Below are 11812 nucleotides of genomic sequence, written 5' to 3' on the forward strand. Positions count from 1 at the left end.
CTGTGGGTGTGCTTGCATGATAAGTACATGCCCTTTTCTCTGAGGGCAGGCTCATCTCAACTCTGTTTGACTCCAATGAGAGGACAGCTCTGACTGCTGGGAGTCCCTTGCTTAGACCAGTATGAATAAGCGAGTGCAGTGAGGTGCATCCTTAGCTGTGAGCAATCTAGACCTGATTTCAGCTGATGGAGCTAACTGATTAACCTCCTTTTTCATCTTTTTCATTGCTCATTTTCTGCCTGCTTCAACAATGTTTGAGAACCAGTCCTGTGCCTTGTGTCCTGTTCTGTATGTCCTCAGGTACAACACGCTGAGCAAAGTAGAAGGCTCAGCTTTGTAAGGTTTGTCGTTTTGACAGACAATCTAAAAGTATAGTCTGAGAGCAAACTCTGCTGCTCCTCCTATGCCCCAGCAAGTGCAAGAGTATAAAAGTCAAAGAACTTTGGCATTTGACTTCTTTTCCTGGTTTCCTATCATATAATGATATATAGTCCAAGGGCTACAGAACACTGGGAGTGTATGCTTCACCTGAAAAGACACCATTCACAGCCAGTACTCCTTTTAACTGCTTTCAAATGGTACCTTGATAGGTGGTCTTTTCTAGCTGTAGTATTTTTGTGTATTAGAACAAGATGTAGAACTTACTACTTTTTCTAAACTCTGATACTTGTTTTTCTTTGCAGACTAAAAGAGTGCTGAGAGTCTGGAGGGACAGGAGAGAGCATGGGACGATGCTGCTGAGAAGAATCTGAGCCACAGAGTATGCTTCGTGCCGCAGGTACCCAGGTATGTTCCAGCAGAGCACTGTGCACCTCCAGAGAACCACAGTTGGTTGTGCTTGGTACTTATCCTGAGCTAAGGAGACTATCTCAGCACCAGGCCAAAACTCTGCCCTGATTTTATTGTGCTATCTGAATGGCACTTTGCAGTATGAAACCTTCTAAAGCCTTTTATGTGTGTTTTAGTTCTGTGATTGCTAAATTTCAGCTGGTGTCTCTTGAAATGTTACCCTGGTTTAGAGCATGAGGTAGGCTGAACATTTCAGTGTATGTTTTCAGCAGTCATTTCATGTATGCCCAGAGAAGGTGAGGTCTCTAAGTGAGGTGCTGAAATACTTATCTAGAAGTAGTTCTGATACTTACTCCAGCCTGTTGTTAGAAACTGCTCCAGTTGACTCACATGCAGATAAGCTGCTGGGTTTCAAAAGTCAAAAGCACATGGGTAGAGACATCTGTAACTGTTTTGCCCATCAGTGTCTAATGAGCCAATGCAGATCTTTCAGGATGTTAGAAACTTCTTGTTTTGTTTCTTTTGCCCCACATAAATAAAATTTTCGGGCTGAATATTTAAAACCTTCATTTAGATGCATCTCAGTGCTGTCTAGTTATATGCTTATGCTAAAGAAAGATATCAAGGAGGTAAAGATCTGCCTTATGTGATGGAGACTAGGATCTTTCAGAAGCAATGCTATGACCTGGGAGCCATCCCAATCCAGTCACACTGTCTTATAGCTCTGAATAAATGAAAATCAAATGACTGTGAAGTGTTCCTGTGGAACAGAAGCTAACTCTTCTGCTAGCACCATCTGGCAAGTGGGAGTAGAGAAACAAAGCAAACAGCAGAGAAAAGTAGGAGGAACAATGGTGACAGTCTAAGAACTGACACATTAGGAGGCCAGCATGAAGAATAACAAACTCATGTCACAGGATGTTTTGCATGGCAACAGGACTCTTGTCTTCAAGTGGACTTTCGTGTAACTGCAGCACTTGCTTCCTGTATGAGATAAAGAGCTGTTGTATTCTGAATGCACTTTTAATCTCTCTATCTAAATTGGCCTAATAATTAAAAAGAACCAGCTGAAGGAAGTGATAGTGAATTCTATTGCTCCTGAAAGTGTTTCCTTTGATTTTGCTGTCAGAGAAATGAGAACAGAAACATGCCTAAAGGAAACAGATTAGAGATGAACTTTTTCCCTAGGTGCTGAATGCTGTCTACAAACTACTCTGTCGATGAAGGAAGAAACTGATTGGGAATTGAAAGCACAAACTAGTTTGTGATCCTGTTCAACATGCGCAAAGGGGTGCCAAAGGACCCAGAAATAGCTGACCTCTTCTACAAAGATGATCCTGAAGAAATATTTGTGGGTTTACATGAAATTGGACATGGAAGTTTTGGAGCCGTTTACTTTGTAAGTATAGTTCTTGACCTCTTTTGTGGAAAAGAAGAAAGCAGTGCACATGTGTTCTGAGGGATAACTATAGAATTTCTTAATATGTAAGCTGGTAATAATGACTATAAACAGGGGGAAGGGAATGTGTGTCCTGCTCTGGGGATTGATGACAGTGCAACAGGCGCTGTCCCAGCAGAGGTTGGAGTGACAGGTTGGTGAAAGTATAATGTTAAATGTACTATGTGTCTAAGAGGATGGGGCTGTAAAGCTTGCAATACATGTTGATCCACTCCATAAGAGGAGCAAGCAGGTTTTTAGATGGAGTAGGGAGGCATACCCAGTGTTTTCCAAAACCAAACAGTATGCTTTAGGGTAAAGGTGAAGTAGTGAAGGTGCCACCTTCGTCATTCAGCTGTGGTGTTCAGAAGTTCCGCATGCTTCCAGGGGAAGAGCAGGGGGTGTGTCAAAGTTCCAGCCTACTAACAGCTTACAACTGAGAAGCCGTTATGGTTGGGTAGAATACCTGTGACTTCCCAGTTCTTCTCTTCCTCCTTTCCCTGGATACTTTCTTTAGCTGGTCTATGCCTTGAACACCTTGGAGTATTTAGCCAGACTGCAGCTTCCTGCAGTACCCTGGCAGCACTGCATCCTCCAAGCCTGATGGTCATTGCAGTCATGCCTGTAGTAATCTTACTGTAGTAACACAGCAATTAGATGCATCACCACTTTCCTGTGATACATCCACACCTCTTTACCACTGTTTGAAACTTAAGCTTTCTTTCCTGTTGCAGTAAGCACGTAGCATCCAGTAAATTGTTCTTTAGTGTCTTATCCCAGGATCCATCCATTCACCTAAGGAAAGCCTCTAGCTCTACCATGCTTTCTATGGGTCAGGCCAGAGCTGTTCCCTGGCACATGGGGATGCTGTCTGTCTTTGGTTTGGTTTTCCTCCTTTTAAATGGCTTTTGTAGCCTGTCCTACGTCTTGGTTCTTACGCATCTTGGAGTAATGCAAAGGCTGAGAATACGATCTCTGATCATCATGGCAAGATTACAGGCATCCTGATGTGCTTGGAATCAAAAGAGGAAAACAGGTTACAAAAGCCCCTTTGAAGGAACAGGGCTTTCTGTATCATCCAGAAGAACGGGGAACAGGGACATCAGATGCATACAAAGGGGCAGGGCAGGGACTGTTACGCTGTTGCTGCATCTTGTTGCCCCTTTCCCTTTAAATTGGTACTGACACTACTACAAACAGCAGATACACAGATGTGTATTTTGTCACTGTTATTGTGGATTAATATGATTATTGCAGTGTAAGCTTCAGCATAAGCTCCATTTTTGCAAGCTGTTTTGTTTTCCTGTGTGTACTATTGCCAAGGCTTGGCAAGGTAATTTGAAATTGCCTTCCTTGCTTTAAGGAAATACCTCACATAGCAGAGAGCTAAGAAAAGAATACATCACTACTCACAGAGTTTTAAAGCTGACACTGACTTGACTTGAAATCAACTAAGTTAATTTCAGATTTGACTTGAGAAGAAGAGTTTTCTCAAAACCAACCTACTTATATCCATGTTAGGAATACAGAAAAGTGATAAAGCAGATGAGGGCAGTAGAAAGGAGGGTTTGCAAGCAAAATGTGCTTGTTTTCTACCAAGCTTTTCGTTAACAATCTACAAGTATGGCCAGAAGCACTTCAACAGGTGGCTATTTCTGTCAAGTGTGCTTGTGCAGCCCTGTGAGTTATTTCAGCCAAGAGGATCCCAACTGCTTGGTACAGCAGGAACTTCACCCACACCCACACTTAGGAGAACATGTAACAGCCAGAAATACTTGGAAATTCCTTTGGAATACCAGCATGAATTCATCTATTTGAGTAAAATACTCCTGGTCTTTTAGGTGCTGAATCAAGACAGTGAGTGGTTGGAAAGGGTTTTGCCTTATCCAAAAGTTACTTGTTTTCAGCTTTCTCTAACTCATGTGAGGAGGAGTATGTGCTGGCAAGAGTAAGTATGTTAACACTCTCTAGTAATTCCTGGGCTCTGTTGCTTCACCCAACATCATTTTTCTTTGAAGTCACTGTATATATCATGAAATGTCTTCCATTAAGATGTTACTTGAAAGTGTAGTACTCATCCTCTCAAACAGTTAAAAGAAGGATTTACCACATTGAGCTTCTGTCGTATTCTAAGCTTTTAACTGTCACTAATTTTTTGTCCCCAGTGTGGTGACCGGTTGGAGGTACAGGCTTTTCAGCAGCTCTTTTAAGACTAAAACCTTCGTGTTTTCTGTCCCTGACATGCAGAAATGAGGGCAGTGCCAATCCAAGCAAGTAGAGCTCATCCTAAAACTGACTTTTCAGCCCCCTGTCACCATCCCTGTATCATCCAGGCTGCAGAAAAGTAGAATTTTGATGACTGAGGCATATTCATTGCAAAACTGAGCTCTGGTGTGGTGAAAGGAAGGTTGCTTCTTTGAACTGAGATAAATCCCATAATGAAACACCTTCTTGAAACTGAAAACTCAAATAGCTGTTTAAGAATATCAGTGTTGTATGAGGGTTTTGGATGAAATTTTTGATTTTAGTTGAAATCTTGATTTTAGAGATTTTGATACACTGCTTTGTTTGCTTCTTTGGAAATACCTTTCCCAAAGGTTGATCTGAAACTGTATTTACTGCAATTCCAATAAAACTGTATTTTGCATGTTCTTAGGAGGTGCAATATTGGGCCTTGGTTTGGGTATCAATAGAGAGGTAGCAAGTGCAGTGAGGGCTGAGGGAGGAAAAGTAGGTAAGGACAGATGGGTAAAGTCAGGAAAAAGTGTCCTAACAGTTGTCTGGTGAATCTTGTCACAAGGAAGATGTCTCTGAAGTGGAGGAGCCTGCGAGGATGCAAGACAGGAGAAAACATCCTGCACTTGCCAAAGGCACAGCTCACTCCATGGGGAGGACACAAAAGAAAGTTCTTTCAATCTATTTCTTTCTCCCTTTTCCAGGCTACAAATTCCCACACGAATGAGGTGGTGGCAGTCAAGAAAATGTCCTACAGTGGAAAGCAAACGAATGAGGTAAGAGGAATAAAGACAATCCTGCGTGCAAAAGCTGTTGAAACCATCATGTAAATCTGAACGCTGAAATTAGCTGCATATTTCATGTGACCACAGCAGGACAGTGTTTTAATGTGGGAGTGTTGCTCTCTTGCATAGGAAGCATGCAGGAGAAAATGAGTTTGTGCAGATTTTGACAAATAGTGCAATTTAAGGCAGGGAATGGGAATTCAGAATGCTGCTGTGGTGGTTTATTCAGTAATAATTTCATTACTGAGTGCATTAAGAGCACACTGGCTGCTGGAGCCATAACCACAACTCTCCAACTGAAATGTTCAGCTGACTTGAAACACTTCAGGATCTATGATCTAAAATTACTTAGACCTTGTATTCAGAATATCAGGCTCACTTCAACTGTTGCTTGTTAGTTGCTTCTCTTATTTTTGTGTTGTGGTGCTTCGAACTTGGGTTGCCCCTGTTCAGTCAGATTGTGTGTTGACATGCAGTGGAGAATGTGTTTCTTTAAAAGCAAACAGGGATGTATAAAGCTAGGGGTTCATTTTTCCCTGCTTACCTCTTGATCTCCCGCATATGCTGAGGTCTTCCAAGTGTCAGTGGCTTTGTGCTGTATTATAGAAGGAAGAGAATAGAGGGAGTGGAAGAGTACCATAGGGATCCAGACAACTGATGTACAGTTGTGCTTTTGCAGCTCTGACTCTTACCATCTTCACATTGTCAAATAGCTTTATGGCTGCTTTTTAGACTGTACTACAGTGTGTAGTGTATGAGTATGTAGGGGATTAAGCAGAGAATGTATTTTTATCTTCTTGCCTTTCTGTTTTACTAGAAATGGCAGGATATCATCAAAGAAGTCAAGTTTCTACAACAGCTGAAGCACCCCAACACCATAGAGTATAAGGGCTGTTACCTGAAGGAGCACACAGCATGGGTGAGTGATGTGGCATTTGCAGGTCTTCATGAGCAGGAAATGTACAGCACAGCAATCAAATATTCAGCACGCAGTGTTTTTTGCATGCAGCAGTAGTCATCCCATGCTGCCTGTAGTCCCTTTCATCTGAAGAAGCTTCCAGGGAATTTAAAGGGAATAGATATTTAGGATATGGGAATAAACCCTGGCTTCTCTGAGGCAGGCCTCTGTGTTCCTGCAGATTAAACAAGTATTATGGGACATCCTCTGCATTATCTCACCACAAACTTCTCAGTGCCTAAACCTTCACAAGAATGTCTTTACAAGATGGAGTATTTGGAGCATTTTATTTTGTTCATCACTTGTTGCATTTCTTGCAACTTCAGCTTTTATTTGCTGCTTCTGTCTGGCAGCCGCTCAGGTAGTAACTGTTTGGGGGGCAGTGTCTACCCTATGATTTAAAAGCGTGCTTTTTCTTGCAGCTGGTTATGGAGTACTGTTTAGGATCAGCTTCTGATTTGCTAGAGGGTAAGTTTTATATAGTCTTTGATTTTCTTTTTGCTAGTGCCCCTTCTGAGTATAGTGGGAGGCTGTTTTCTCACAGACTGGTATTCTGCAGATGGTAGAGGCAGTCTGTCTGTACTACTCCGTTCTGCTGCTAGAATGCCTGTGTTTGATACTGAGGGTAAGCTGAGACTTCCTCAGGAGGCCAGTGCTACGTGTAGTTGGCATGCACATTTATGTGTTGTAAGATGAAGGTGTGAATGTATATAGCTGTGCTCCTGTAATTTGTGCCTTTGAAATGACTGAACCAGACTGCCTGTTTTCTGAATATCCTTAACAAAAACCTGCAGAGATCACTTTTGTCCTTGCCTTGCAGTTTGTAGGAATAATTATAGATGGGTTCATAGAACAAGAGACTGATGTGACCTCAAAACTAGAACAGCAGCACCTGCAGAGGAATAGGGAATCTAAGCCAAATTGTGCGAAAACTAGTACTCTTTGTGAGCCGTATCTTTTGTTTGTAAGAGGTGGTCAGCTAAGACTTGTGCTGGTCATATTCAGGCATATAGGGAAGGTGCTTTGGGACATCTCTTTTATAGCTGGTATTCCTCATTTTTCTGGTTTTTGGCTATTGGGGGAAAGCCAGCGGGAAGTTTTCCTTTTGAAGCACCAAGTTGCATTTCAAATACATTGGCAAGCTGCACTCAGACGTACCTCCTGGTATTAGCAGTAACTGTGGGCCCTAGCAGAAAAGAAAACCTTGGTTTCCTATGATGTGAAATACACAGGCTGGGATAGACTCAGAGCTAATGGCCATCAGGAAACTAGGATGGTGATGATGCTCCCCTCCTGGCTGCAAACTTGACAGGGTTTCTTCTCTTTAAAAACACTTTCTCAGGAAAAGATCACACCTACTTATGATTTTTCTTAATCTTTCCCCCCCTAGTTCACAAGAAACCACTTCAGGAAGTGGAGATTGCTGCCATCACCCATGGTGCCTTGCAGGGGCTGGCCTACCTGCACTCTCATTGCAAGATCCATAGGTGAGCCTAGAGCTTGGTGCTGCTCCATGTCCTTCCATCTTCCCCTCTCTGTGTTTAAGCAACTTTAGTAGAGGTTACTCTGTCTAAAGTTTCTCTAATAGGCAAGTCAGTACTCCCTTAGGGTCGATGTGTGGCTAAAAGCTGTCGTTAAGGAGTGTGGCTGTGTTTATTTCAGTAATTCCACGTGGCTGTATCTTGTGCTGAATTCTCTTCCATGTTAGCAATTTTCCTCTGCAGACACTAGGAACAAAGAATACACCTGAATCCTGGCAGTAAACACTGACAGGAAAATATCACCCTCAATTTGCCAAATAAAGGAGTGATAAAGCTGGTCTGTTTTTAAAAATAGACATTGTGAGAAGTTTTACATGTGAGTAAGATTTTATGCTTTTAGAAATCCAGTTATTGAAAGCATAAGTCAAGAGTAAACCCACCTTGGGAGAAATTGAGCACATAGGTAGAAGATTCCTATAGCAGACTGCTCATGGGCACAGCTCCCTCATTTATCTTTCCTAATGGGGTGTTTTTCAGGAGTTTGGATGTTGTCATTTTATGGGTTTTGTTAGTTTTTCTTTGGTTGGTTTGGGTTTTTGTCTAATTTTGGGTGCTACTGGTATGTCAGGGCCTTGTGAAATGCGTGAGGTTAGTGTAATGAGTGGGGAGTCATCGGGATGAGGCAACTTGAGGCTAATTCTTGGGGCTTAAGGCTTCTAGAGGCTGCTGGCAAGCTTGAGACAGAGAACTGGTATATCTGAGGCTGAGCTGAGGGATTTTTGAGAGACACAAATTATTTGTCACTTGTTAGAATAACTATTTGGGGCATATCTACACATGGTTGTGAAATCGTTTGTAAGTGAAACACTAACTTCAACACAAATGCCAATTTGTCAAATTAAAACATGATTTTTGAGTAATTCGTTGCATATATGCCCTTATTTGAGCATGAAAGTACCTGTTCTGAAATATTTTACATGCTTTCAAAGTGCATTAAATTGTTATTTATAGGAAATGACTCCCTGTATGACACTGAGAATTGTTTTTTCTCAATATTTGTTAGGACTTTCTAACATGGTGCAGTTAATGTGTTGCAAATTCAGCTATTTCACATCCTGAATACTAGCTACTCAGTGTGAACTTTCCAGTAGCATGCTTACTGCATACTGGGGATAAAACTGGCTATTTCTCTTTCAAAATGGAACAAGTTACTTCGCTGTTGCTGCTTGCAACGTAAGGACAGTCACTGCTAGAAGCACCATGCACGTCTTTCCCATCCAGCCACTTTCCTTTCAGGGTTTCCTGCCTGTTAACTTGTGAAATGGGATGGCAAGTCCTCTATTTTAGAAAAAGAGGACCATCAGGAAATTCCTAGTTTTCTGGCAGATGTTATGCCTTAAAAAGGAGAGGTGAGTGCCATTTTCTAGCTTCCTCGTTTGCTCAGCTGCACTGATGGGTGCAGCTACAGGGGCAAGGTCCAGCAGGACTAGGGAAAGTAAAGCTGAATGAAAAGGGCTCAACGCTGGCAGCTGGGGCAGCTTTGGTCTCCCTGCCCCACAGCAAGGAAGGAGAAACGAGGACCTAGAATGGAGGGACACCTTGTGGAGATGCACGACAGAGCAAGGCTCTCATCTCTCCTGAGCTCAGATAGCTCTAACGTCACACTGGGGGAGGGCAAAGGATGAGGTTATGTTATGTTTAATTGCAGGCACAAGACAAAGCAAAGTTAGCGAATACGTTTGCTGATACCTAACGTGGCTGCTGAGTCCTTTGTTGATTGCTGTACAGTGGAGATGATAGTAACGGAGACGCCTGTGCTGTCTCTTCTGTACTTTTGAAGTGTTCATTCTTGCATATACAAGACACCTTTAGCTCTTGTCCTGCAGCAGAAGTGACAGATGCACAGACCCAAACCACGAAGACGTGTCAGGATGCATTTGAGTAGCAATAATTCCATAATGCTATTTTTGAATGGGAATGGGGGAGTGGAGGTTCTTACACTGGCTGTGCTGCTGCAATACTGTGAGTAAATGTCTGTCTCTATGGCTCTCTTTGTCCCAGCTTTTCCTGTTTTGTGTGCTGCCCTTTGGAGACAAAGGCACCTCTCCAAGGGTTTGTACTGTGTTAAATTTAAAGGGTCTTTCAGTCTACAGTGACACCAGATTTGTGTTTGATGCACAAATCATTCTGCTTCAAGAGTTGTTTGGTAATCCAGCGTGGGCTCTTCCTCTGCAGCACGTACAAGACAGCTTTGGTTCCCTCCCCATTTATCCAGTTAGCTCACTTTCCACAGGGTCACAGTACAAGTGCATTTGGCAATACACAGTAACTTGTTTGTGATAGAGGTCTGCTACTACTTTGGTGTCTAAGGACTGAAGTTGAATACCAGATGAGAAAAGCTGATATTTTTCTTGATGTGTGTTTTGTACAAAGATCCATTGTATTTTTGGAAGAGATGGCAAAGAGAGATTCCTGACTGTATGGTGCATACAGCCTGGCTGACAGGAATCCCTTACATGTATTCCATTTATGCTGAGGGTCTGCTTTTGCAAAAGCCAGTATCTTTCCCCATTTAAAGGCATCTGTGGTGTACCTCATGTGCAATTGTCCCTTTGGTACTGAAGTGCTGTATCAGGATTATAAGGAACTTTCACTGTAGTGTGATTTTCAGCTGGCAGTGTGCAGGTAACTTGAATTTCTTAAAGCAATCATTTTGAGTCAGATGTTTTGGATATAACTGACAAGTTTGTCTGAGACTTTGAATGGGGTCATTGCCAAGTGTCTTGGAGGTGGTGAGTTAACATTTCTTAGCATTTCATGGGCAGTTAATTTGAAATTATCTCACTTACTGCTGGAATTTACAAACTTCTGGTGCCAAAGGTGCAGAATATGTATTGTGCCTTTTGTATTTTAGTAGTGTCATTATTGTTAATCTCTGAAAGGTGGAAATTACCTCAGAGCTGTAGGAAGGATCACACATCATTTGAAAGATGAAAACATGTCTGGTATTGTTTAAGGGTGTCACAGCTGGGGATTAGGATACAGCTGTGTATCTGTACACACAGATATATCCTCAACCTTGCAACCGCAGGTTCATCTCTTCTTTCTGCCCTTTTTGGGTACAGCCAGGCTTCCATTCCCCAAACCCCATGTATCTGATTTCTCCAGCTTTCTGTAATATTAGACTTCTAAATATTCTCAGGTTCTTATGATTGAGAAAAGGTCAGTGGACTTCTCTGGGACTGAAAATCTTTGAAAGTTATTCTGCTGTAACCAGAAGTATACTTCTCTCTTTTTTTCTTTTAAAGGGATATTAAAGCTGGAAATATTCTTCTAACAGAACCAGGTCAAGTGAAACTAGCTGATTTTGGGTCTGCATCTATAGTCTCCCCTGCCAATTCTTTTGTGGGAACGCCTTACTGGTGAGTACTTCACTCCTTTACAAGACTGCTCTCCCATTGCCAGCCTTTCCCAATCTGAAAATCATATCTGGCATCAGAACTTTATTAACCAAGCAGATTTCTTAGAACCCCTGTTTCCAGCTATTCAGGAAACATGTTCTTCCTCATGGCTCATCAGTAAAGGCTGTGCAGCACTTTGAAATGGCCCCCGTTATTGTTTTGACTGGTATGATGCCATTGGCTTAAAAATTACTGACATATACCATAGGTAATGGAATTAAGACAACCACATGGAGAAAGGGAATCCTGTTAATCTGGCACACTGGATCTACTGAGAATCATAGAATAAACTGGGTTGGAAAAGACCTTCGAGCTCATCCAGTCCAACCTTTACCCCAGCCCTGCCAAGGCCACCACTAACCCCTGGCACTGAGGCCTCAGCTACACGGGGTGTGAACACTTGCAGGGACAGTGCCTCCAGCACTGCCCTGGGCAGCATGTTCCAATGCCTGAGCACCCTCTGGGCAAGGAATTGTTCCTCAGCTCCATCTGAACCTGCCCTGGTGCAGCTTGAGGCCGTTCCTCTTGTCCTATTCCTTGTTACTTGGAAGCAGACACCGACCCCACTTCCCTGCAACCTCCTGTCAGGTAGTTGTAGAGAGCGACAATACTTAAATTCTGTTTGGAAGAAACTTGCTCAAGGGTCACCGGATTTGCTTGGCATT

General features: G+C 42.5%; 1 protein-coding gene across 2 annotated transcripts in view; it reads left to right on the forward strand.

The window, feature by feature from the left end:
• Nucleotides 1-1977: 1977 nt before the first annotated feature.
• Nucleotides 1978-11812, forward strand: part of TAOK3 (TAO kinase 3) — a 45548-nt gene continuing 35713 nt past the window's right edge. Inside the window, exons 1-6 of one of the 2 annotated variants that reach the window (XM_010013378.1) lie at nt 1978-2188; nt 5167-5238; nt 6065-6166; nt 6628-6673; nt 7596-7692; nt 10995-11108. In XM_010013378.1, coding sequence (XP_010011680.1) covers nt 2069-2188; nt 5167-5238; nt 6065-6166; nt 6628-6673; nt 7596-7692; nt 10995-11108 — 551 coding nt within the window. In that variant the 5' untranslated portion in view covers nt 1978-2068. The remainder of the gene's footprint in view (nt 2189-5166; nt 5239-6064; nt 6167-6627; nt 6674-7595; nt 7693-10994; nt 11109-11812) is intronic. The other variant, XM_010013380.1, reaches the window with a different exon arrangement.

Source organism: Nestor notabilis, unplaced genomic scaffold, assembly GCF_000696875.1.
Source record: "Nestor notabilis isolate BGI_N333 unplaced genomic scaffold, ASM69687v1 scaffold11374, whole genome shotgun sequence".
Taxonomy (NCBI): domain Eukaryota; kingdom Metazoa; phylum Chordata; class Aves; order Psittaciformes; family Psittacidae; genus Nestor; species Nestor notabilis.